Below are 25999 nucleotides of genomic sequence, written 5' to 3'. Positions count from 1 at the left end.
TAAAAACACCCAACTCTGGAAACACTGCTTTGACAAGTTGTATTTACTTATTTCACCATCTAAATATAGCATCTGCCATGACCCTGGCCAGGTTAAGAGGTCAGAAGATGGATGCATCTAAATATTGAATTAGTGATGCTCATTATTTTAATAAGGGTTAGTTGGTTAGGCCTCAATACCTTTGATTGGAAGGTCACCGGTTCAAATCTTGTCCTTGGCAAAATAGTTTTGCCTCTGTTGGGCTGTTGAATAGGACCCTTTACCCCCCAAAATCACCCCAGGATGACAAATGGTCTGACCTTGTGCTCGGACCCCAAACTTCACTCTCAACTGTATCCATATGCGTGTGTGTCTCATTATTAATTCTCCATAACTCCTTAGATAGTTGTGCAAAGGAGATTGCAGAAGTTAAAGGAAGACCATCAAAGAATGCGATGAGTTTGCCCATGTGAACTTTCCATCCATCTACAGTTCAGAAGCCTCTTATCCAGTTAACAGCAGCAGTGAACCCGAAGCATATCCTCTTATCCTGTAGAGGGCAGCACTGAACCTGGAGCATATCCCAGAAAGGACTGGACATGGGGTTAGGGTGTGAGAGGAGATGTCATGGGAACCACTGCTTCCATTATATGTTAACCATGGGGGGGCAGGCTCTGATGCCAAGGCTGTCTGAGTACAGTAGAGAAAGCAGTATTGAGCCATTTCAGGAGATTTATGGATGGGGAAAATTGCGATTGTGAGGTTAGATCGGGCCATTCCAGGTACCGTGCGATAAAATGGCCCACATCCGAGTCACCAGCCATCAGTTGCACTCACTACTAAAGTGACGGTGGTGAACTGGTTTGGCTCAGCCTAGACAATTTGCCGCAGTAGCTTGGCCCATTTTCACAACTGCTCTCATAAAGTGTGATTGGGAGGCAACGTGTTGATCAGCAGATTTAGGTTCTGTAATCGGAAGGTGGCCCATTTAATTCCTGGTGTCGACAGAATGATGTCACTGTTGGGCCTTTCAGAAAGGTCCTTAATCCCCTAATATGTTCCGGGGGGCTGGATTAATGGGTAACCATGCGCTCGGAACCCAAACTTTGCTGTTACCTTTATGTGTCTGTATGTCTTGAAGGAGAGCAAGGGAGTATGGGAGAAGAAGCATTCCGATGTTCTTGTGCTCATTCTTGAACAAATGCCAAATTAAGCATCGCTTAAGTTATTTTTTTAATTTCATTTGAGGGACGATTGTGCACCGTCTTTGTAAACCGTGGTACAATTTAAAAGCAGCATTAAGAGTTGCCAGGGGTGAGAGTCATCCAAGCATTGGCAATGGACATTTTTCTTACAGTTGCAGTTAATGGCACAGACTGACCCAGTAGGTGCGAGAGGGAAAATGAGACTAAACAAACTGATAGACAAACCTGTCGTCAGTGTTTTTATAAACAGTGTGAAGAATAAGAGAAAGAAGAGAAAGAATTTCTGGGAGTTGAAAGTCCAATCTATTTAGGGAACGGTGCCAGGTTATTTACAAAATACATTTAGATTGTCTCAGGCTTGTTTTTCGGTAGGAGGTAAATCTTCATCCCTCCCTATAGTGCCTTTGGGATGACAATGTGCCATTTCTCCCAGTACTGCTTGGAGATGGATGAATCATTCATATTAAGCCAGCTGTCCAGTATAGGTAACATATAAGGTATGAGTAAAAAATAATAAAATAATATTGCAGTTTGCAGAAATTTGTTTTACAGTCATATGTACACATGCTCTGAGAATTTTATATGCATGCATACAGATGTAACACACAAAGATCCAGGGAATTTTTTATTGTTAAGTGTTAAAGCCCAGGAACAACAGGACCTAACAGAGTGGCATATGGTATGAGAGATATGAGCAAAAACACAAGGTCCTCTAATGAAGACAAAATGAATTGTTGGATTTCAGGAGGATATGTAGCTTAGACTAAAAATTTTACTATGAAAATACTCCAATTTTGCTGTTAAAATTAAACTCTTTTTTTGTATAGCAGTCCCATAATAATGTATTATAATCAATATACCAAGCATACATTTGGCCTGTTGTATGTACACAAAGTCTATATCAGTGTAGAGCACACCTTGGCATTTAGGTAAACACACAGACAATGTGAAGAGATTAGGAGGACAGCCAAGCGGAACTGACAACCCCAGGCTCAGCAACCAGTGAATTAGTAAAAGAGAGGGACGTCTTCAATTATTTTTAAATGCTTTAGATTCTGCTATTCTGGTATTTACTTTCACCTTGGTTTCCACTAGTGTCACACCTGATACCCTGTGAGTGTTTCGTCTTCCAGGCTTGAGTGAAAGCCATGACGAACTTGGGAATCACACTCCCAACATAATCTCCTGGAGACTCAGTGGGCCGTTAAGTTGTCACGGCAACAGTGGGGCCTAGGAGTTGTCCATCACAGGAGGGTAGGTGGGGTTTGTTTTATGAGATTAGAAAGCCGCTAGCCCTAATTCTGCTCGCAGGATGAGGCTGAGACGGCTTGTGACAGCACGTGAAATTTACATTGTTGGCACTTCAGCTGTGACTGCCAGATGTGAACTCCTCAGGGACTGCTGTCACATCCATTCAGCACTCACACCCCTGCCCCACTCTTTGGCAGACACTTTAGTCGAGGTTGGCAAGTTTCCCCGCCGTAACTTGCGGCAGGGACCAGTGACCCTCACCCTGCCACTCCTCTTTAATTATTACCACCACAGTGTGAGGGCTTATTTGCTCTTATTTGTAGTTTGATTGAGTAAGCGAAAAGCGTGGCCTGAACGCGTGCATCTGTCAGCATCTGGTTCACAGCAGACATGAACCTGCACCGCCTACTCTCATGGTAAGTCAACTGACAGTCACATGACCTAAACATTTCAAGTTATTATGTGTCATCATAGGAATCACTTGTTCGTGCTTTGATATCTTTGTATCTTCTTGCTTTCAAGTTTTTTTAAAGGATATTTGTCATGCTAACATATACTGTATATATATATATATATATATTACATTTATTAACATTTATTTTATATTAGTTAATTTAGTTTCACTGTATGGGCACCCTTCTGAAACTCTAGTACAGCAGCATAAAAACGCACCGTGTTTTACGAATTTGTATTATATGGTGTCTTTACGGGCGGCATGGTGGTGCAGTGGTTAGCACTGTTGCCTCGCACCTCTGGGACCTGGGTTCGAGTCTCCGCCTGGGTCTCATGTGTGTGGAGTTTGCATGTTCTCCCCGTGTCGTTGTGGGGTTTCCTCCGGGCACTCCGGTTTCCCCCCACCGTCCAAAGACATGCTGAGGCTGATTGGCATTGCTAAAATTGCCCTTAGGTGTGCATGTGTGAGTGACTGGTGTGTGAGTGTGCCCTGCGATGGGCTGGCCCCCCATCCGGGGTTGTTCCCTGCCTCGTGCCCGTTGCTTCCGGGATAGGCTCCGGACCCCCCGCGACCCAGTAGGATAAGCGGTTTGGACAATGGATGGATGGATGGATGGTGTCTTTACATAATTGCTAATTACTTTATGTATTCTTAATAATGATTTGTTTATTTTCTATTGTACAAGCACAAGTGCAGGTAAGAACATAAGAAATTTACAAACGAGAGCTTGTTTGGGGAGAACTTAACTAATAGCTCAGAGTTGTTAAAATCTTATCTAGCTCTGATTTAAAGGAACCCAGGGTTTTAGCTTCCGCTACACTAGCAGGAAGACTATTCCATACTCTAACTACACGCTGTGTAAAGAAGTGCTTCCCCAAATTTGTTTTAAAATGTTCTCCCGCTAATTTCCACTTATGGCCACGAGGTCCATGAGAGTTCCTTAGTTTTCACATCTCATCTTGCTCTCAGACATATGCAGGTGAGAGCAAAGGCTGGGCTCAGAGTGCAGAGTCGACATGTGTCCGCTGTCACTGGATCAGTATTTCGGGTTAAGGGCTTTGCTCAAGGCTCCAACAGTGATATGATCACACTGCCAGCAACAGGACTCTCAATAAGTAGAAACAGCTGTGTTTTTATGTTATGCATCCAATTAAGCAGCATGACTAAGCACATCTGAATTGACATCCATACACACAGTATGAGTGTCTGCCAGGTCATAGTCATGGGTTAGTGTAAAATCACGTTAAAAAGATCCGTAAATGGTTTTCTTATCTCTTACTGTAATCTAATGTAGTAAATTATGGGGCACATTTCTTCCCACATTTTTCATTTAATACATCAATTATTCCAGTATCTGTCCCTTTGATTTTGCGCTGGAGGCCTGCCAGCGATAATTGTTAATAAATTTCCGGGCTGTTAAGCCGTGGTGGTGATTCATCATGACGCAGAGACACAGATTCAGCCTCCTCCCCCGGCGCCTCCACTTTGCTCTGCGGCGTTTCGTGACAACCCTGCGATCTGGCGGCCGTGACGAGGCCGCAGCGGGTGTGACGAGGTGTGTGTTTCCTGTCCGACAGGAAAGCGTGGACCTGGGGGAAGTCATGTTCTCTCTCTGCTACCTGCCCACCGCAGGGAGACTCACGCTGACAGTCATCAAGTGCAGAAATCTCAAGGCCATGGACATAACGGGATACTCAGGTGACCCCCAAAGCGGCATGCGTCTGGGTTTTTGTTTGTTTGTGTCGATGGGGGGCATGTGCACCTCTCCGTAATCTGCACATGTTCATTCTGTGCACCCTGTGTGTATCCATATGGCTGACGTGCTATTTGTGTACATGCATCCGAAACATATTACCTTGAAAGCACTTATATAAGCACAAACAACACCGTAAGACGATGAATAAAGCCAGGAATGTAGTTATGTTTCAGCGGTATGTCTCACCAGTTTGAACGAAAACCCAGGATCACTTTTTGGCCAAAACAAACAGAGCAGACAGCATCCAATCTGTCAGTGTTTCTCCAGGATTAAAGATAAAATGTTAACCCTGTCTTTACTTGAAAGGAACACATAATTTACACTCCTGTGAAGCAAGACAGGGCATGTAAAACGAACCTCATTACATTTTGCACTTCAATAAAACAGAGGTTGTAACACATGCTCTCTGAAGATGGCATCCCTTAAAACTGAAAAATAAAAAATATGTCACTTTTCAGAGATTAGCTCTTTTTTGTGTGAATAATGAATATAATACATGTTAAAATAACAATTGGGACCTGTAGTATTTGTCCCTTTGAAGGATTTAATTCATTTTCAAGCAGCAGCTATTAAGCCTGTATTTGTAACTAGAAGAGACAAGGAAATTGGTCAGAGCCCCAAGTTGTGGCTCAGGTTTCACGCAGATCTTGAATGTTAATAAACTTAATTAATCTTGACTTTATTGTGCACAGAGTGTAACACTTGCAGAAAAAAATCCCGGGGAACAGATTCCTGGGGGTGGGGTGTGTTGGGGGGGCTGACATAGACCATAAGTGTGGTTAGTTTTTATGGGGGCTGATTTAGACCATAAGTGTGGTTACTTGGGGGGGGGCTGACAGACCATAAGTGTGGTTACTTGGGGGGGGGGGGCTGACTTAGACCATAAATGTGGTTACTTGGGGGGGGCTGACTTAGACCATAAGTGTGGTTACTTTGGGGGGGGGGGGGCTGACTTACACCATAAGTGTAGTTACTTGGGGGGGGGGGGGCTGACTTAGACCATAAGTGTGGTTACTTGGGGGGGGGCTGACTTAGACCAAAAGTGTGGTTACTTGTTTGTCCCCACTGGTGTATCAGCTCCACAGCAAACCATTCCTCATCCTGAGAGCTACAGTAGCAGCGCACATCTCACAGATCCTCACATTCAATGACACCAGCAAAATACAAACACAGACAGTGACATCGACCCAGAAAAGGCCTCCGTAAGCCGGATGCGCAGCTGGGCTTTTCATTACGGCCTGGAGCAACAATCACGTACTGTATACTAAGCTGGTACTCATCAAAATAAACACTTCAAAGGCTTCTGGGAAAGCAAATATTGCACTTTGGCAAAGTATGAAATGCAAATTATTATAAGTTAAAATTCATAGGGGAGAATCATGTCATTAACAGAGCACAGTTGTTAATGAATGGTTGAGGAGCCAAAGGCAGGTAATTATATTAGACAGTTTTGTCTACATAAATACTGCTGCCAGAGTAACAAATTGCTATAAAATACGGCTGAGCTATAAATAAAGTTTATTCACTGCTATGGTAAAGGCTGTAGCATTTTATTATAAGAATTTCTATAGTAATCATGCCCATATATGTGATATGAGGGTAAAAATATAGTAAATACATTATACTATGTTGCTTATTAAGTAAGTAAATGTAAGACTGTCTCTGGCTGAGGAACTTAACTGTGTAAAATCAGCACGGCAGGAAGAAACAGCGACTTAATTTTGGTCTAAGAGGGGAGATGGACATAATGAAAAGCGGTGAGCAATGAAAACAAAAGACTAATTTTATCTTTGGCACAAAGAAAAGGTTAAACAGAACAGACAGGGGTGTGAGTTTGGGCATCCAGATGTGAGCATAAGTTCTGCAGCCGAGAAACAAAATTGAGAAACAGAAGCTAATTTTATGTAACCTGTGATAACTCAGAGGTGACGTTAAGGAGGATGCCTATTACCCAGGTTTGCAGGATGATATTCAGTTGTCTTTCATTTTAAATTATGCTGAAAAACTGCATTATTATCCAAGATCTTTGGCAGTGGAAAAAACATTGCAGTGTTGTCTCCGACAAGCAGACCCTTACGTGAAAGTGTCCCTGATATGTGACGGGCGGCGCTTGAAGAAGAAGAAGACGACCATCAAGAAGAACACGCTGAACCCCACCTACAATGAAGCCATCATCTTCGACATCCCCCCAGACAGCATGGATCAAGTCACGCTGCACATCTCCGTCATGGACTATGACATGTACGCCCATTTCAAAGGCCTGCGCCGGGAGCCTTTCCGTGATGTAGCAGGCTGATTTCCCTAGAACGCATATGAAAAGCCATGTCCACTTGTCTCTTTGCTTTTAAATGACTCACATATCACTTTTGGTAACACTTTAATCAAGGTCATGTCTTTAGTAATTTATAAACACATTTATAACAAATAATAATGCATTCATACAGCATTATCATGGCTATAAATATTTCTGAAAAGGTATAATACATTATAACTGTGTTTATAATGCATAATAATGGTTGGTATAAGCTTTAAGGATGCTTTGTATTGCATTGTAAAGGTATCTATGGTGCATTATAGATGAGAGCTTCATAAAGCATTCATAATGCCTAATACACATGCATTATACCCTTTTATAATTATTTCGTAACGCTTTACATTAAGTGCACCTTCATAATGCATTCATAGAACATTCAGTGCACCTTCATAATCCACTCACAGAACATTCAAAAGCAGCATGCAAGTACACCTTAACGTCCTAACATCCCTTAACAGATTTAATATACATTAATAACAAACATTACATGATTGTACAATTATAATGTTTGTTATTATTATATAATATTTGTTATTAATGTACATTACAGCTGTTAAGGGATGTTAGGATGTTAAGGTATACATGATGTGCAAGCGGCCAAAATGAGTTTCCTCTGCAGTGTGGCTGGGCTCTCCCTTAGAGATAGGGTGAGGAGCTCGGTCATTCGGGAGGGACTCAGAGTAGAGCCGCTGCTCCTCCGCATCCAGAGGAGCCAGATGAGGTGGCTTGGGCATCTGCTTAGGATGCCTCTTGGACGCCTCCCTGGTGAGGTATTCCGGGCATGTCCCACTGGGAGGAGGCCCCGGGGAAGACCCAGGACACGCTGGAGGGACTATGTCTCTCGGCTGGCCTGGGAATGCCTCGGGATTCCCCCAGAGGAGCTGGAGGAAGTGGCCGGGGAGAGGGAAGTCTGGGTTTCCCTGCTGAGACTGCTGCCCCCGCGACCCGACCTTGGATAAGCAGAAGTAAATGGATGGATGGATGTTTAGGAATACTTAATGAATACATTATGACGGTGTACTGATCGTTTTATGAATGCAATATAAAAGCATTATGATGGTGCAGTTAATGTAGAGCGTTACTAATTATTTATATCCATGTTTATAATGCTTCGTGAATGTATTATAATGCATTATGAATGTGTTTATAAATTGCTAAAAACATGGCCTTAAGATGTTACCTAACCTCTTTTTTTTACAAAAAGAATTCTCACTTTTATTAATACTCTTTTCTCGACCTGTATTAAATTATCTGTAGGTCGTTTTTTCATCCTTGTTCATCACTGTGCTCCTAATGATGCTCCAAAAGTTACCCGGGGTGAACCTTCCTGGCTCTGCAATCCATTATATGGTTGCACTCTCAGCCACCCCCACCCCCCCACCCACGCACCTAAAAGGCTTACCGAAATGTGAGGTTTAGGCCTAATACGAATAGACCTGTCTGGTTTCATTTTCATCCTGTAAAGCAGAAGATAAGCGGACAGAAGCCAGTGATAAGCATGGACATTGGCTAAATGTCAGAATGCATCCCAGAATGCCTGGTGGCCTCTTTGGGTGCTCCACTGACCAGTAAAACAGTTAGTGTGCTATTATCTTATAGCAAGTCATTGCGGGATCTTTTAAATTGGCAACCCGTGCATTTTGCATACATCAACAGCTTAAACTGATCAATTTTACCAGCAAAACTGATAATTTAATGCAGACCTCCTAAATGTTAATTACGCTCTGCTCATGAGTTCCATATACTGTTTATTCATCATGCTGCTTAAACAGCTGGTCTCATGTACATGGATGGGCTCAGTACATCGTTGTGAGAGCTGGAATATGTAAATACATTCTGTTAAAGTCTAATGGTACTCCCTGTTTCTGTATTTCCAGGGTGGGCCACAATGAGATCATCGGGGTGTGCCGTGTTGGATGCAGTGCTGAGGGGTTGGGTAGAGACCACTGGAACGAGATGCTTGCGTACCCACGCAAACCTATCGCTCACTGGCACCCCCTGCAGGAGGCCAAAAAATCGGAAAAGGAGGTTGGTGTGCACAGTGTTACTTACACAGCCTGCATCAATATGCTAAAATGTTAATAGGCATTGTACTGTGTATTCAGATGTATCATTCAGACGGGAGCGTCGCTGCTGTGAAAGTTACTTGCTTGATAGCCAGTCACGGGTCATTCATCAGCTTCATAATGAATGTTTCCCTTTCCAGGCTCCAAACTCATTGGCCCATGTGGTAAGGGTCCTACTGAAATGACTTTATTTCCTTTCCATGTGCTCGTCATTCATCTCCCAACCATCTCACCCATATCTCCCACTCCATTTTGCTAAAGGAATTACTGTGGCATAAGCATTCATTACACAATTTAACACATAATCTATGTATATCTAATCCACTGTGAATGTATGAAACATGATTCCCTGTTGACTGGTTACTATATAGACCCTGCTAACTACCTCGCCATAGTATGTGTGTATGTTTCAAGATCAGTTTCGTTTCTGTGCAGATGATGAAAGCAGTATATGAATGCAGTGGATGAATGCAGTGGATGAATGCAGTGGAATTTGCTCTACAGTGTTGCTCTGCCTGTGTGTTCCTCTCCAGTGGAAGGCCCGGGCAGCCAGCTTCGACAGCCAGGGTTCCTGTCCTTCCCCCAAACCCCCACCTAGCCCATGAGGAGGAACCACCCGCCCCCCTGCATTTGTAACAACTCAGCTCCACTGTGGGACCTGCGCATTTCCCAACAACTTGCTGTCTGTCTGTCCATCTGCGGAGCTCACCTACTGAAGGCACTCCCTAACACTGATCCTGGATCAGTGTTTTATTTATTTATTTTCTCTTTTGCCAATAATGGCTGGGGCAAGTGTTAACGTCTGGCTACCTGATCCAGAGCCAGCTGAGGATCTGGTGGAGCTGCAATGTCATTGTACATAAAAAGTTGTACCTCAACAGCCCCAGAGCGAACTGGAAATAGATGAAGCAATTATAGATGTTCGGAGCCTCTTTGGACCGAGATCTTTCAAAGCATCCCGAAGCACCATTTTGCACAGCAGAGCTCTTTGCTGGCTTTACTCAGAATTAAAAAAAAAAAAAAAGATTGTGGCTAATTCAGAGAACAAAAATCTAATTGATACGGAATCAGACGCCACTGAAGCCTTTTCTAAGCACCGTAATCTTCTGTAGCACAGCTGCGTTAAGGGAAGCCGAACATCTCAGTGACAAAACTGAGAGATTATCTTGGACATGACAAGGGGAACAACTTTCTTATATGGTTTTTTTGTTAAAATTAGGCAAAGGTTAAAAGAACTCAAAAACTGAGCATTCAATGGACTATATACTTACACCAATTGACTGTTCTGGTTACCTTTGAAGGTAACAGGTAGCAGTAAGGATTGATTTGTTACAACATTCAAGGCTTTTGTTAGTGAAACAAAACTGTGAGGATGAACCTAAAATAAAATGCACAAGAGCCAAATAAACATACCTGGACATACTTGGAAATTGCTGTAAACAAAAGATTGAAGTTGTTTAACAGACGTTTCGAGTTTGTTTATAAACACACATCATATAAAGAGCACAAAGATAGTTAAAAACACATGGCACCCTTGAACTAAATGCAAAAGTGGATATTTAGTATCCACTGCTGGATGATTTTGAAATTCCCTTTTAAGATTAGTTTTGTTCAAAATTCAGTTTTTTTCTGGGCTCATCTGATAGGCAAGTGCAGGATCTTTGATAATTTTACCAAATCGATTTTATGGCCAGTTTTTACTTCCTCTGTATTTTCCATGGATGTTTTTTTTTTTTGCAACCTTGGACTGATTGCACACATTGTCCTTTTACTCTACATATGATCTGATTATGCTTTGATTATGTCCAAATGTTCTTTTCTTCTGTTTCTTTTGTGCAGTCATCAGAAAGTAGAAGGTATCTTTTATGGTTTGAGACCAAACCATTTTAAATTCAGAAACAATGTCTGAACCAAATACACTGATACATGTGTTTATAAAACTATACATAGCTAAATATTACGGTTCTTGTTTTTAGTGTGAATACGTCAGTATAGGTTCATTATCTTCCAAGGCTAAAAAATGAATGTTACCTATTATGTTTCAGCTGCAGCGTTCATGTGAAATTTGGTGAGGTCTGGTGAAGTACTATTAAACCCAGTAACTCTGAAACTCCCTTGGAAAATCTGCTGGAAAATGGAAAAGCACTACTGGACTACACTGGCAAGAACGCAGTGTTTTTCTTTCTTTCGAGCTTTCAAATTGCTTTAGTCATGTAACACTACAGGTATTTCTGTTTTTTGCCAGATATTTGAGGTGAAGATTTTTGCCCTGTAGTAAAAGCCAACACAAACATCGCTTTTATGTTGAAGAAGTAGTTGCTGTTAATATTGTTTAATGTCATAGTCATTGGCTAAAGTTGCAAGATTTTGAAATTGTATTTGTCACAATGAATGATCCATTTTTATGCTCCCCAGCCTGTAAACATTTTATTGATATGGCGGAAGTAACTCCCCCAGATACATTACTAGCCGTCATGTATGATTCCCTGCTTTTTACTGAGGATGTTAGCTTTTGTATTCAATAACCCAAGTAGTAAGAGCCTAATGTAACATCTACTATAAGAAATCCTCTTTCTAATACTCTTTAAATATGCTTTTGTAACCATGGCTTGATATAAAGTGACATGTAAGCCATTTATTACAGTTTTACAGTTAAATACAGACTAACAAAGCATATCTTTTGCAAAACTAGTATGATTTTTTTTATTAACAGAAACTATTTGACACAATTTGTCTTTGAAGTTTTAATAGCAATCTGGCCCTAGACTGAAAGATTAAGTGTTCGGTCCATATCATGAGTGCTTGTTTTCTATGGCTGAATGAATCTGATTCTGGCACGGTTCCAACTCCAAACTGGCCCCTAAAAAGTGTTCAGGGTGGATGAGGATATTTCAGCAGCAAGGTCTCCGGAGGAAATTTCTGATCAGCACACACCGAGTATTGAGGAAGAGTGTCATGCAGCCGTTTGTGTGTGTGTGTATGTGTATTAAAAATGTGAAATTGATTATTGACTCTGAATGTTTCCCATCCTGTTTTGCAGTCCTGTTTGTCAAGGTCACTTCAGGAAGCTGTATGTATATGACCTACCCTGGCCACCTAACAGGTATTAGTATCAAACTGCTAGTTGCAGCATAAGATCTATTTGCCCTGTCAGCCCCTGTTTTTGCTGAGATAACACTATAGCATGTGTACACTGAGAGGAGGCCACAGGTAGCCCAAATTAACACAACTGAACATCAAAACTCTCTTCAGCTAATCAAGTCTCTCTTGGAGACAGTTTCACTGAATAGATGTCCACTCAAAACCATATAATTACAAGACCAAATGGAGTTCTTCCGGGGAGACTTCACAAAGGTGTCCTTGTGTTCCCTCCCCCACAAGATGTAAAGACTGCTCCAGGGGTTTACCAAGCGAGAAGACAACTCTGTACCTCTGAAGACTGTGGCATTTCACTAATTGGCACTTGTTAGCTCTAAAATGAAGGGGAGGGCATGCCCAGTCGGGAAGATATCACTGCGTCAAGTCGATGTGGAGTAATTGTGGCGACACAGACTGCGTATAAACTGTGGGATCTGTAATTTCAAACTTTGCAGTCTGAGGCTCTTTTGTTCATTTATTTATTTTTACCTACAGTGTGATTGATAGTAAACCACATAGAAATTATAAGTGTCGTAGGCAGACTTACTTTAACGTAAATGTAACTTACTTTGGGAAGTTATTCCTTCAACTATAATAAGTGTAGTGTTTCCTAATATGAGTAATGTATTCCTTACATTTATCATGTAAATTGCTGGCCTTCAGATTTTGTATTGAAACTTTGTATTTGTAATATAGCTGTTTGAAACTTGTCTGTGTATTTTAAAAAAGGCACAATAAAAAAAATCTCAGTTCTCAATGAATCTGCTTCACTGCGTTTTTAATTCCCTGCTATAAAATATTGTCCATGGCTCCAAGTCTGATAAAAAAAAGAGAACAGTTCATACTGAACTGTTAAACTCCGCACGACAGGGAATTGATTCACAATGAGAAATTTTTTACTTAATAGTATTACTGATGTGCTCAGAATACGCAAGTGCATCTTACGTAGAATATTTTCAACAGATTCTGTAGCATCTTGAATGGCTAGGTAAAAGCAGGCATAGAGGTAGATATGATAGTAAATCATTACAGATTTTGGAAATTTGCATCTGTTTATTAATGCATATGCACTTTATGAATTTTGAAGGAAAACATCTTGGGGCAATGAAGTTGTGCCCAGCTTAAATGAAGATTTTAGGCGACTGCACAGGCAAACGTGTCTAAAGCATTTCATCGCCACTGACAGGAAGCCTTGTTAAGAATCTGCTGAAGGGGAGGAAATGTTTCAGAAACTGGTGAGGAGGTGACCAATTTGAAATGAATTCTGAGAAAGAGCCATCAAATTAAGGTAGACTATTTATTAATTATTTAATAAAGATACCAAACTCTCCAATATGAATTTTAGCTGTTGGGCATAATGGTTCTATCTAAAATATAAGGAGTGATATATCTCCGGGATATACAATATTTGCATGCAGTTGACATTGGTGAGATTTACATGTGCTGCATTAAAATCTGCTGCATAGCAACATCAGACAGACAGGTTAATTCAGCATATGGTGGCTTGCATGTCTGATACAATAAAATCTACTGCTATTGTTTGAAGGAAGTTCCCACCGAGCTTTTGATTTCAGGTGCGCACCTTCACACTTCGGGAACTGTCCTCTTCAAAGCAATACTGACAAAATCAGCTTTGCCACAAAATGCCTGCCTTGTGTCACCTACCGTGATTTTTAAATGAATTCCCTTTGCTCAGAGAGTCTCAGAATTGTACGGTAAATTTTGCATATTATGTTTCATTGAAATATAAGCTGGACAGGGAGGTTAGTTACGAATTTATGTGGGGAGAGACGGAAAGCCCCAATAAATATTAAAAGTGGGCACTGTAAAAGGCCTACTATTTGTGGTCTGTATTTAAATGCTTGGAGCATTAGAAACAAAATTAATGATTTAGAGGCTTTAATTTCATCGGACACTTACGACATTATAGGAATATCTGAAACATGGATGAGTGACAATGATGGTGATGAATATAATATGGATGGTTATACGTTGTTCCGTAGAGACCGGATAGGCAAGAAGGGAGGTGGTGTTGCAGTATACGTAAAAGAGAACTTGCAGGCAAGGGATCTCACTGATAAAAATAAAAGTACAGAAGCTGTATGGATAAAACTTGATGCTAAAAACTCAAATGGTCTAATTGTCAGGGTTTGTTATAGAGCACCTAATGTAGCTGCAGAGGAAAGCAGAATATTATATGATGATATCAGGATTATGAGTAATAAAAATGATGTGGTGGTTATGGGTGATTTTAATTTACCTGGGATACAGTGGGACACAGTCTCTGGCTCTTCTGTAAATGAACTTGAGATGGTGGAATTAGTACAGGATTGTTTTTTTACTCAGTTTGTTAATACCCCTACCAGGGGAGAAGCCCTTCTTGATCTTGTTTTCTCTAATAAACAGGATAGGATTGGAAAATTAGAGGTTTTAGAACCATTGGACGGTAGTGATCAGAACATGGTTAAATTCGAGGTTAATTTTAGCGTCCGAAGAGCAAAGTCGAAATTAAAAGTATACAATGTTAGGAAGGCTAACTTTAATGGTATGAGACTGAAAGTAGAACCTGTAAACTGGATGGAGTTAAATAGCAAAACGGTTGAAGAGGCATGGGAATTTTTTTAAAAGCACATTGTTGCAAGTGCAAGAGGACTTCATACCTGTTTCCAGCAAAACTAAATCTAGGAAACGACAACCAAGGTGGTTTACTGAGGAAATTAAGAATAAAGTCAGGAGGAAAAGGGCTCTGTTCCACAACTGGAAAATAACTAATGATTACAAAATTAAGCAGGAGTATCTAAGTCTACAGGTAGAGTTAAAAAATAACATTAGACTGTCCAAGAGGGATGTAGAAAGAAAAATTGCATTGGAGGCTAAGGATGAAAATAAAAGTTTCTTCCAATATTTTAACTCCAAAAGAGCTCTAAAAGCTGAAATCACTAATTTGCAGGATAGTAAGGGCCTTATAATTGAAAATGAAATTGATATAGTAAATGAGTTTAACGATTATTTTTCACGAGTGTTCACAGTAGAGAGCATGAGTAACTTACCACCAATTAGTACGAATACAGCGTCGTCTATGACCAATATATGTATAACTGAGGCTGATGTGGTACTAAGCCTAGCTAAACTCAAAATAAATAAATCGCAGGGCCCTGATGGCATCTTACCTATAGTTTTAAAAGAGATGAGGGATATTATTAGCCAACCTTTAACTTTACTATTTTAGAAATCCTTATCTACTGGTGTGGTACCTTCAGATTGGAAGCATGCTAATATAACACCCATATTCAAAAAAGGGGATAGAAGTAATCCAGCAAACTATAGGCCAATCAGTTTAACTAGTATTACTGGAAAAATAATGGAAGCTATAATCAAAGTGAAAATGGTAGATTACCTGGATGCAAATAACATTCTGAGATAGCCAGGAGAGGAGAGGTAGATCCTGTTTAACGAATCTGCTTGAGTTCTTTGAGGAAGCTACAAGTGAAATTGATCACAAAAAGGCCTACGATGTGATCTACTTAGATTTCCAGAAGGCCTTTGATGTTGTCCCCCACAAACGGCTCTTGCTAAAGCTCAAAGCTGCAGGGATTTTAGGAACTGTGGCAGCTTTGATCTAAAACTGCTTAACTGAGAGGAAGCAGCGAGTAGTTATATAGAAGCACAACGTTGCAGTGGGCCTGCTTTCATAGTGGGGTACCGCAGGGTTCAATTTTAGGACCACTATTGTTCTTAATTTACATTAATGATATTGACAACAATACAGTACATACAGTAAACTGGTTAAATTTGCAGACGACACCAAGGTGGGTGGTGTAGCAGATACTAATCTAGCAGCAGAGAGGCTACAACGGGATCTGGATTTAATTAGCGACTGGGCTGATACTTGGAAGATGAAATTTAACACAGATAAATGTAAGGTAATCCATGCAGGGAGCAGAAATATAAAGTACAGATATTTTATGGGTTCCACTGAAATAAAGGTAGCTGATTACGAGAAAGATCTTGGTGTGTATGTTGATGCTTCCATGTCTCACTCTCGCCAGTGTGGGGAAGCAATAAAAAAGGCCAATAGAATGTTTGGTTATATCTCTAGGTGTGTGGAGTTTAAGTCAAGGGAGGTGATGTTACATTTATACTGTATAATTCCTTGGTAAGACCCCACCTAGAATATTGTGTGCAAGTTTGGTCACCATACCTTAAGTAGGACATTGCTGCCTTAGAAAAGGTGCAACGGAGGGCTACGAGAATGATTCCTGGTCTTAGAGGAATGTCTTATGAGGAGAGGTTAGCTGAGCTGAATCTGTTTAGCCTTGAGCAAAGGAGACTAAGGGGGGGACATGATCCAAGTCTATAAGATTCTAACAGGTCTGGATGCTGTTCAGCCAAATGGCTATTTCAATATTAGTTTAAATACTAGAACTCGTGGTCATAAGTGGAAATTAGCAGGAGAACATTTTAAAAGGATTTGAGGAAGCACTTTACACAGCATGTAGTTAGAGTATGGAATAGTCTTCCTGCTAGTGTAGCGGAAGCTAAAACCCTGGGTTCCTTTAAAAATACTCAAATTTGCAAGCCCTGTTTAAGCTTCATTTCAGAACTGATTATTCTTGTTAACAAAATGAAAAATGAAATTTGATTCTTCAAAAATTTATTCTTATTCTAAAATCCCTATGGCAGACAGATAAATCTTGGTAAATTTAATTACCGAAAACGTCTGTGGAGATGCATGTAGACTGACAACCCTGGCATTTTTATTTCCATTTATTTATTTCCATGTGAAGTATACAGCCAAGACAAATTCCGAGAACATGCAGGTGTATTTTGCCAATAAGGTGAATTGTGATTCTAATTTTAAAGGTTTAAAAGTTCAAGTACAATAAAGGTTAACATTTACAGCTCCCAATGAAATCCATTATTTCTATATATAGAGAGCAAAACTTCTTCGGAACACTTTTGGAATCCTGTAACAGAAAACTGATTTACTGTAGTGATTTAGGGGATTTTATTGAAGGTCACAGGAAATGCAATAAATAGAATATACTGTATGCATATGAGACATATACATGATGCACATGGAAAAAATGTACGGGAGATGGAAAATAATACGTAAATTACAACAACATATATGTTCTGGAACATCTGAAATCTGCTAAAGTTTTAATGTATTTTGTATTCATGTCTATACTTGTCCTCTCTTCTCCTTATTGAACTTAAAGCAAGTACTGTATATGAATTAATTCATGTAGCAAAATTATTGAAATTGCTGAAAAAAGGTTTTATATTACTGTAATTATCAACAAAAATGTAAATAAAATAATGTAATAAAAATGAATTGTGCTTTTCTATGTGGATGATTAGTGTAATATAGTATATTCTCTAGATGAGTAAAAATAAACACTTACACTCACCTAAAGGATTATTAGGAACACCTATTCAATTTCCCATTAATGCAATTATCTAATCAACCAATCACATGGCAGTTGCTTCAATGCGTTTAGGGGTGTGGTCCTGGTCAAGACAATCTCCTGAACTCCAAACTGAATGTCAGAATGGGAAAGAAAGGTGATTTAAGCAATTTTGAGCATGGCATGGTTGTTTGGTGCCAGACGGGCCGGTCTGAGTATTTCACAATCTGCTCAGTTACTGGGATTTTCACGCACAACCATTTCTAGGGTTTACAAAGAATGGTGTGCAAAGGGAAAAACATCCAGTATGCGGCAGTCCTGTGGGCGAAAATGCCTTGTTGATGCTAGAGGTCAGAGGAGAATGGGCCGACTGATTCAAGCTGATAGAAGAGCAACTTTGACTGAAATAACCACTCGTTACAACCGAGGTATGCAGCAAAGCATTTGTGAAGTCACAACACGCACAACCTTGAGGCGGATGGGCTACAACAGCAGAAGATCCCACCGGGTACCACTCATCTCCACTACAAATAGGAAAAAGAGGCTACAATTTGCACGAGCTCACCAAAATTGGAGAGTTGAAGACTGGAAAAATGTTGCCTGGTCTGATGAGTCTCGATTTCTGTTGAGACATTCAAATGGTAGAGTCAGAATTTGGCGTAAACAGAATGAGAACATGGATCCATCATGCCTTGTTACCACTGTGCAGGCTGGTGGTGGTGGTGTAATGGTGTGGGGGATGTTTTCTTGGCACACTTTAGGCCCCTTAGTGCCAATTGGGCATCGTTTAAATGCCACGGCCTACCTGAGCATTGTTTCTGACCATGTCCATCCCTTTATGACCACCATGTACCCATCCTCTGATGGCTACTTCCAGCAGGATAATGCACCATGTCACAAAGCTCGAATCATTTCAAATTGGTTTCTTGAACATGACAATGAGTTCACTGTACTACAATAGCCCCCACAGTCACCAGATCTCAACCCAATAGAGCATCTTTGGGATGTGGTGGAACGGGAGCTTCGTGCCCTGGAGCAACTGCAAGATGCTATCCTATCAATATGGGCCAACATTTCTAAAGAATGCTTTCAGCACCTTGTTGAATCAATGCCACGTAGAACTAAGGCAGTTCTGAAGGCGAAAGGGAGTCAAACACCGTATTAGTATGGTGTTCCTAATAATCCTTTAGGTGAGTGTATATACATATTTGAAACTCACAAGGCAGTGTACGAGTATCGGCTCACTAAGTTAATCCCAAAAAGTCCCTAATGTTGCCGTCTGGGGGCTTGTGCATCTCACGTTTGATGTTTCGTTTTAGACCTCTAGTTTTTTCTTCATGACCAGCTTGTAAAGGATCTGATAGCCATCATCCCAGGCATAGATCTGCTGTTCCAGCGGGTTATATTTCAGGCTGGAGTGCGAGCCGTAGCGCTTGGGGAAGTAGACTAGAGGGGCATTGTCGCTGGAGACCATGTCATTGACATCGTAGACACACTGCACCCGGGAGCGGCTGGGTAGCTTGGTGTTGTACACCACGTAGACGGTGCCGCAGATGACGAAGGCCGCCTCGGCGTTGTCACGGGGGCAGGGTGTGTCCCACATCTGCTCGATGTCCAGTGTGTTGGGGTCCATTTTGGCCAGGCAGATGTTGCGGTCATTCTCCTGTGTGGCATAGAGGGCCCAGAGACCCTCCTCATCGGCCGCCAGGTCGATATAGGTCTCGCTGGTCAGGCTGTAGACCGGCACAGGGTTCTCGGCGGGGAAAACCACGCTGTCGGCTATTGAGCCATTCCGCAGGTCATACTTGATCACCTGAAGTTCCTGACCTTCCTTCACAAAGTAGATGAACCCATTGTAGACAGTGTGTCCCGTTCCACCCCAAGAAGAAGGCAGCTTGATCATCTTACCCCTGGACAACTTGGAGGAAGCTGTCAGGTCCCGAATTGAATCAAACTCATACAAGGTGTCCTCAGAAACTCCATTGAAGAGGTAGACCTTGCTAGATCTAGTTGAGGTGTCTTTGGTCCACATGCCCTTGGCATTGCCTGCTCTCTTCAAGATCTTCATGGCTTTGATACTAGAGATCATGTCACGGCAATCTGTGGAGCAAGCACAGGTGTCTTAGTGCGAGTTCAGTTGTTTTAACTTTATCGCATTTGAACTGTGGTATCCCTGTACAGTTACACTGAACTGCATCGCAAAAAAAATATTTTCCCCCTATTCTCATACAAGTATAAAAGAAAGATTAAGAAGATTTGCATCTAAATTTAATTTTCTTGTGCCTGCTTCAGAACAGTCTTTTTCAACAGATATTTCTAGTCTTTTTTTAATTAGCATTCAGGAGTATTAAGTCGTGAACCTAAAACGTTGTTTCAGGTCCATCTTCAAAATTCAGGGTGTATAGCTTAGTCGTCGTTTTCAAAGCCCAAAAAATCGAAAAGAACGTAACAAATTCAAGGGAGAAAACCAGCAGCTGTCAGCACATGGAAAAGCTTGTAATGAGGATCGGGACAGCAAGACCGAGGCCAGAGATGGATCCAGATTAAACACAGTATGACAGGAAAAACGTATAGATTTTGCACCTCATTATGATTCTGGATTAATTTTGAACTAGCTCTGCAGAACCCAAAAAATCATTGTTTTCTGCATTGCTTCTAAACAAATATATTTCAAATCAAACCAAACCAGCATAGTGTCCAGCATAAGGTATTTGGTCAGTTTTGTTTTGTTTTGTACCTCTTAAGTGTCTTTCTATGGAAAAAATATATGAAATTAAATGAGTAATAAAAAGCTGAAAACTGGCGTCACATTCACATCTCTAGCAGTAGGTTCTAAAACTAAAAATCCATAAAATATACGGTATATCTACGACAGGTGATTTAATACAAATTGGTGAACAAGTTAAATTGTATCCTTTTGAAGTTGCCCCAGTTTTTACCAGGAAAAAAAATATCTAGAAAAAATGAAGTACAATAAAAAAAGAGCACATATATCATAGCAGAAAAGGAAAGACCCCACAGAGCAGGTTATGTTCTTTAAAGGTACATGGGATAATTGGCAGCAGCTGGGCCCTCCGGGCATCGGAAGCCTTCAAAGAAGGTGTAAAACATTGTTATAGTGCTATGAGCGGAACTGCCGTTGCAGTAAAGAATCAGGTAGTAAACGAAACACCACAGTCATCATGAGCATTTTATTCTACACTTGATGAGAAGTAAGAAAACGTACAGCATCTATAAAATCTGTCAAGGAAATATCTAACTAGCTATGGGCCTCTAATCAAGAGAACTATGCTTGGCAAAAGAGGGCTAAATACGAGAGCATTTGTGGGATTGTACTATCATTCTGTTTTTGTGGGGGGGGGGCACCCTGGGGGCACCCTGGGCTACCCTTAAAGCATCATTGAGAATGCAGTGGCGAACAATCATGAAGATATTACCTACAAATAATTTAATGCAAACTGATAAAACTCCATTCATAAGGGTATGAATTTGATTATATCTGTGTTTTCAAAACAAAAGGTTATATCTGAATTTTTCAGTGGCTGACTTTATGTCCACCTGCCCCACTCCTTCGGTACTGTGTCTCTTTGGAGAATCCTTGGGTACCGCTGGTTTGACTTTGTGTCGAATGAGTGGTTGCTCAAGGAGTCCCGAATGAGGCGCATTACCTGCATTGTCAGGGAGCGTCAGTTACGGCACTACAGCCATGTGGCGCGTTTCCCTGAGGGTGATACAACTCGAAGGATCCTCACTGCTGAGGACCCGAACAGCTGGACCCGGCCAAGGCTACACCCACGTAACACCTGGCTGTGGCAGCTCGACTGTCATTGCCGGAGGGTGGGATTGGACCACATGTTGGCTGAGATGTTTTGTCATGTGGGGGGTGTGGCAACACACTGTACCAGTGCATATGCTCCCCAACCTGACCTGTCCCTCCCATTCTTCAGATGCATTCCCCAGTCCAGGGTGGGGGGGTCATTTGCCTTCGCACAGGTTCATGTGGATCCCTCAACTCACCTGAGAGCTTGGTGTACTTCACTTTGTTCTTCTCCTTCACAGTGGCCACCTCTTGCTCCACCAGATGCTCGTCCACATCCACGCAGGGAGGTTGGGGGTTCTGGGTCTCCTGATAGTCCATCTCACGCTCTACGCGATCCACGCGGGACACCACACTGGTCAGGTCAGAGCGGAGATCTTCCCTCTGCTTCTCGATGCTCTCCAGGAGCGCCGACACCTGCTGTTTGAATTCTCGAAGCTCAGAGGCTTGCCGGTTGGTCTGATCCTGCCAGAGAGAGATACGTTCCTAGAAGGCAAGAAGCCTCTTCTGGTTATTCAGTGATAGCCCAGAAACTAAACAAAATGCAGTAAATGCCATTGTGTTGCATGTACATTCATGCTTTTTCAATGAGTAGATAAAATGTGCTTCCCTGGACTTTCCCTGTTCTCTATGCTTAATAATAACTGCATCTTTGCTCACTTTTAAAGGACTATAACGTTTTCCACTCAGTAGGGGAGAGTGGGTTAAGAAGGGAACTTTTTTTTGTCAAGAAACAAAAGAAACTGATTATGGTTTTGTTCCTTTTCTACATACTTTTCCAAATATGAAGAAGTCCCTGTGCTCAATAAGTCTTACATTTTTCAAGCAGTCATGTTGGGCATGTTGGGGAAAACCGTTGCGTTACATAAAAAGCTGTCTGCTGGGAAGCAGAAATGGAGGTGAGTAGGACTTTACTGGGCTGTGTGGGAAGAAAGCAGATCGCAAGAGAGTCTCCATCCTTTCATAAAGAGTTTAGTTGAATGAATTCCAGAATTTCTCTCACAACTTTCCCACCTGCTCCAGTCCATTAACTGCTGTGTTGCCTGCTGAATTCATTATTTAGGCAACACTAATGAAAATAACACATGAAAGACTTTTCTCATTCACTTAGATCCATGATTCCTAGATATAGTTACTAGTAAGTTTTCTATTGGTTAGAATCAGGCTTTTAGCTGAGATGGAGTATACAACATATGCTCATTTCCAAAAACCACATTAACATAAAAGAATACATCCATTTTCTCCCAGAAGCCTTAGTGGCATGTGGCCTGACTGATTGCCATGCTGGTAAAATGGTCAATTTGTAGCTATGAGAGCAATTTAAAAGACTTACTACTGCTAATGACTCCAGATGTATAAGTGCAAGTATTTGAAAAATTAAATTTTGTGTTGCCTGGGACATTATAAATTGTCCCTGGATGCTGCAAAATATCATATAATTTGGTATAAGAAAAAATATCTATCAATGCGGTGTGATATATGAGGATAATACAATATTCTCTGAATAGGCTTTCTTTCTAGTCTTCCTGTTGTAAATTATTTTTCCATTCTGATTCCTAGAATGATATGTATCGATTCTAGTTAACATGATATAAGTTCTTACTGTGAAAAAACTAAGACACAATCTCGAGCTGTAGCATTATAATTGCTGTATTGAATTCAACAAATATTTTCAGACATGTTTAATCATTTTACACTCAGAATAAGAATGAAACCCATATTCATGCCCAACACTTCTAAACCATTTTTCATACTCTTAATTAAACCAGTGTTACAATGTACATTTATCAACATAACTTTGATTTATTGTACTTCATAGTAGACTTTGAATGTTGTACCTATTACCGAATACTTTTTACTGCACAAGAAAGCTTGAAACTTATAATAGTTTTTAGATATATTTTCTAGTCATTTTCTCATTGCTCTTAGCAGAAATTATATTCCATGAAATACTATACTGTACTTTAATATGCATACTTTTCAGTGAAAGCAACTGAAGTGCTGATTCAAAAGTGAAGTTCGTTAAGCTACATGTTTGAGCAGAGGACTGCTTGGTAAAATCCATTTGTCACTCTTAATCTATCTTACTAAACACTCGCCAAATTGCTGTTCAGTTGCGATCCGTGACCATTACGTGCGATAAATGTGACAACTGAATGGCCAGACCATTTGGGCACATTCATTCACCACCCAAATGGATGCATTTTAATAACACCGGCAAACGTTAATGTCCGACTGACATATAACATGATACATATGATCCAGCTAAGAACTGTAACACACTGTAAAAGGCACAAAAGTGTTTGGTGCCATAAAATTCATGCCGATATTTAGAAATTGAAATAGGTGGGTAATACTTCTAAATTAAGCAACAACCTCTTCAAAATATATTTGCCATGTTCTTGCATTACTACCAGTTAATGTGCAGCAGAGATTATGCATTGTGGTGATGTAAGACATCATGTGACTCATTTCTGGGTTGAGGAAGGAAGGTTTTTTTTTTCCTCTTTTTTTAATCATGTTGAGTAAGCCAAGTGTTGGAATGGAAATAGCAGGCTGTGGAGCGCCGTCTCAGAAGCGGCCCTGTTTGTGGTGGTTTTAGTGTGGAGTCAGCAAATCTGAAGACAGGTTACGGGAGAGAGCATGGGTGGGGGGAGGAGAATGCAGGGGAGATTAGAGACATAACAGCCCTTCCAGTGAGACTACACTGACTGACAGAGACAATCAGTGAGAAGTATCATTAATGTGCAGTGCAATGAAAACCTCTTAAACACTGGGATTCTGAAGGCTGTACAGCAGTCTTTTAACTATGTTTGCCTCACTGCCACCTTTCCAATTTGCCTTTTGTCATCTCTGCCAGTACGAAACGGTTCCCCGGTCAGTTGCTGCGGCAGTTAGCTTAGGAATAGCCAGGGCATGATATTACATTTCTACTCCCATTGAAAAATGAAAGCATTTCCTTGTCTCTAGTCCTCTTAAAACAGTGCATCAGTGATGATTACGTAGAATTTGCTTCCACGGGGGAAGGAAATGAACCTCCCACCAAACAAAAGCTGAAAGCAGAGCGATTAGAGAAAGTAATGTTTGACCAGGGGAGTAAAGCACCACTTACCTCGATGGACAGCATCCTGCGCTCCAGGTAATCCATCAGGGCCTGGTTCTGGCCACTGGCAAGACTGATTAAGGCAGCAGTGATAAGGATTAGGGCTCTCATGGCGAGGCTGAATAGCGGACACTGAGGTCTGGTCGATTCAGATGGCCAACAGCTGCAGCCTGGCCTCCTGTCCCTGCTGCTATGTGGCCCCCGTATGCCTGTGAGTGAGGGAGAAGCTGAGGGAGGGGTGAAGAAACTTCTTCTGGAGTTTCTCCTTGGCCCAGTCACTTGGCAGGAATGTTTTTACAGGAGCAGTAGGGGCCTCTTTGTCTGCCGCCCGGTTCGCTTTGTGCCACACGTCCAGCAGATGGCTCTGTGCGTGGAGGTTTCTGTCTTCTCTCACGGGAGCGTGTTCCATCGGGATTTTCCAGCCAGCAGGCCTATGTGTTGAATGATTAGACTTTCATATGAAAAAAGTGAAAACAATGTTCATGTTTATCCAAATTTACAAGCGTCAACCAAGACTTTTCCTTTTGAAAACCTCCGTTTGGTCTTTTTTTTTTGTCTAGATCCTGGCGGTTTTACTTTTCAGTTTCCATATGGTTTAGATGAATGTGCAGTTTTGTAGCTGAAAATGTATCTTGGCAAAACCAAAGCCCTCCTTTCCAAAGTCCCTGGCTTAAGAAATTGGTGGCAAGAGAAATATTCCACAAAGGCATCCTTGTTTTTATTGAATGGATGCATGTTTTGCTTTAAAGCAGCCAAGCCAGCCACAGCTCTCAAATTGTTGGATCGCAGTTGGCGGAAAAAAAAAAAAAAAAAAGCCCGATTTGCATAATCATATTCTTGCAGATGGTGAAATCAAAAAAAGCAGCTAAAATCCCTTCGTGTTGTCATCCCAGCTGCATATATCACAGCTGATTGGAGATAATTTTATAACTAAACAAACAAAAAAGTAGGGAAGAGTAGCTTAATGATAAGCTGATGCTGATTGCCAACTTATCAGTGTCACCAATCAGAAGAACAATCTGCTGGCTATGGAGTCTGAGAACAGAAATAATCCAACTAATGCAACATGACCAATAGCGTCATCGGGTGATAAACAGATTGCACTATGTATTGAATCCATGTACTTTTCCATCCATTTGTCTTCCAACTGCTTATTCAGTGCAGAGTCCTGTGAGCCTGGAGTCAGGAGATGCAGTGTGGAAAACACACCGCGTCCGTGACAGAGAACATATGTGCACAACTGAAATTTAGACACCATGTTGCCTAACTTCATGTTATTGAACTGCTGCAGGTAACCAGAGTACCAGGAAACCAGTGTAGACACTGCCCCCCCCCCCCCCCCCCCATACACAGATCTGGGTGGGAGTTATTTTCTAATTCCACTCCTCTTCCAACAACCACCACGATTATAAAAAATGAGACATTAGTTACCATTCACTGATTCTGCAAAGTTTTTAAATTAATATCATTTGTAAAAGTGTCCATATCCATAATTTGTTTTTACC

At 41.1% G+C, this 25999-nt stretch overlaps 2 protein-coding genes across 4 annotated transcripts in view; one reads left to right on the top strand and one right to left on the bottom strand.

Moving 5' to 3' along the window:
* The window catches only part of syt6a (synaptotagmin VIa), a 34968-nt gene extending 22044 nt beyond the window's left edge, over positions 1 to 12924 (top strand). For 2 of the 3 annotated variants that reach the window (XM_072713623.1, XM_072713625.1), the window contains 5 exons: positions 4467 to 4587; positions 6715 to 6886; positions 8837 to 8987; positions 9166 to 9189; positions 9559 to 12924. In XM_072713623.1, the coding sequence (XP_072569724.1) occupies positions 4467 to 4587; positions 6715 to 6886; positions 8837 to 8987; positions 9166 to 9189; positions 9559 to 9630 (540 nt within the window). In that variant the 3' untranslated portion in view covers positions 9631 to 12924. The remainder of the gene's footprint in view (positions 1 to 4466; positions 4588 to 6714; positions 6887 to 8836; positions 8988 to 9165; positions 9190 to 9558) is intronic. The other variant, XM_072713624.1, reaches the window with a different exon arrangement.
* Positions 12925 to 16914: 3990 nt separating this feature from the next.
* On the bottom strand, positions 16915 to 24864 carry olfml3a (olfactomedin-like 3a). Its single transcript, XM_023834896.2, has 3 exons — positions 24504 to 24864; positions 21592 to 21877; positions 16915 to 19674 (listed from the first exon to the last, which is right to left on the bottom strand). The coding sequence occupies exons 1-3, from the start codon at positions 24603 to 24605 to the stop codon at positions 18890 to 18892; spliced, it is 1173 nt and encodes a 390-aa protein (XP_023690664.2). The 5' UTR covers positions 24606 to 24864; the 3' UTR covers positions 16915 to 18889.
* Positions 24865 to 25999: the final 1135 nt, after the last annotated feature.

This window comes from Paramormyrops kingsleyae, chromosome 6 (genome assembly GCF_048594095.1).
Source record: "Paramormyrops kingsleyae isolate MSU_618 chromosome 6, PKINGS_0.4, whole genome shotgun sequence".
Lineage (NCBI taxonomy): Eukaryota > Metazoa > Chordata > Actinopteri > Osteoglossiformes > Mormyridae > Paramormyrops > Paramormyrops kingsleyae.
This window is presented reverse-complemented; position numbering and strand designations above follow the sequence as displayed.

Coding starts and splice junctions, on each gene's coding strand:
- olfml3a (XM_023834896.2), bottom strand. CDS start 24,605: ATGAGAGCCCTAATCCTTATCACTGCTGCCTTAATCAGTCTTGCCAGT. Junction 21,878..24,503: donor GCAGGATGCTGTCCATCGAG/GTAAGTGGTGCT, acceptor CTTGCCTTCTAG/GAACGTATCTCTCTCTGGCA. Junction 19,675..21,591: donor GAAGTACACCAAGCTCTCAG/GTGAGTTGAGGG, acceptor CTTGCTCCACAG/ATTGCCGTGACATGATCTCT.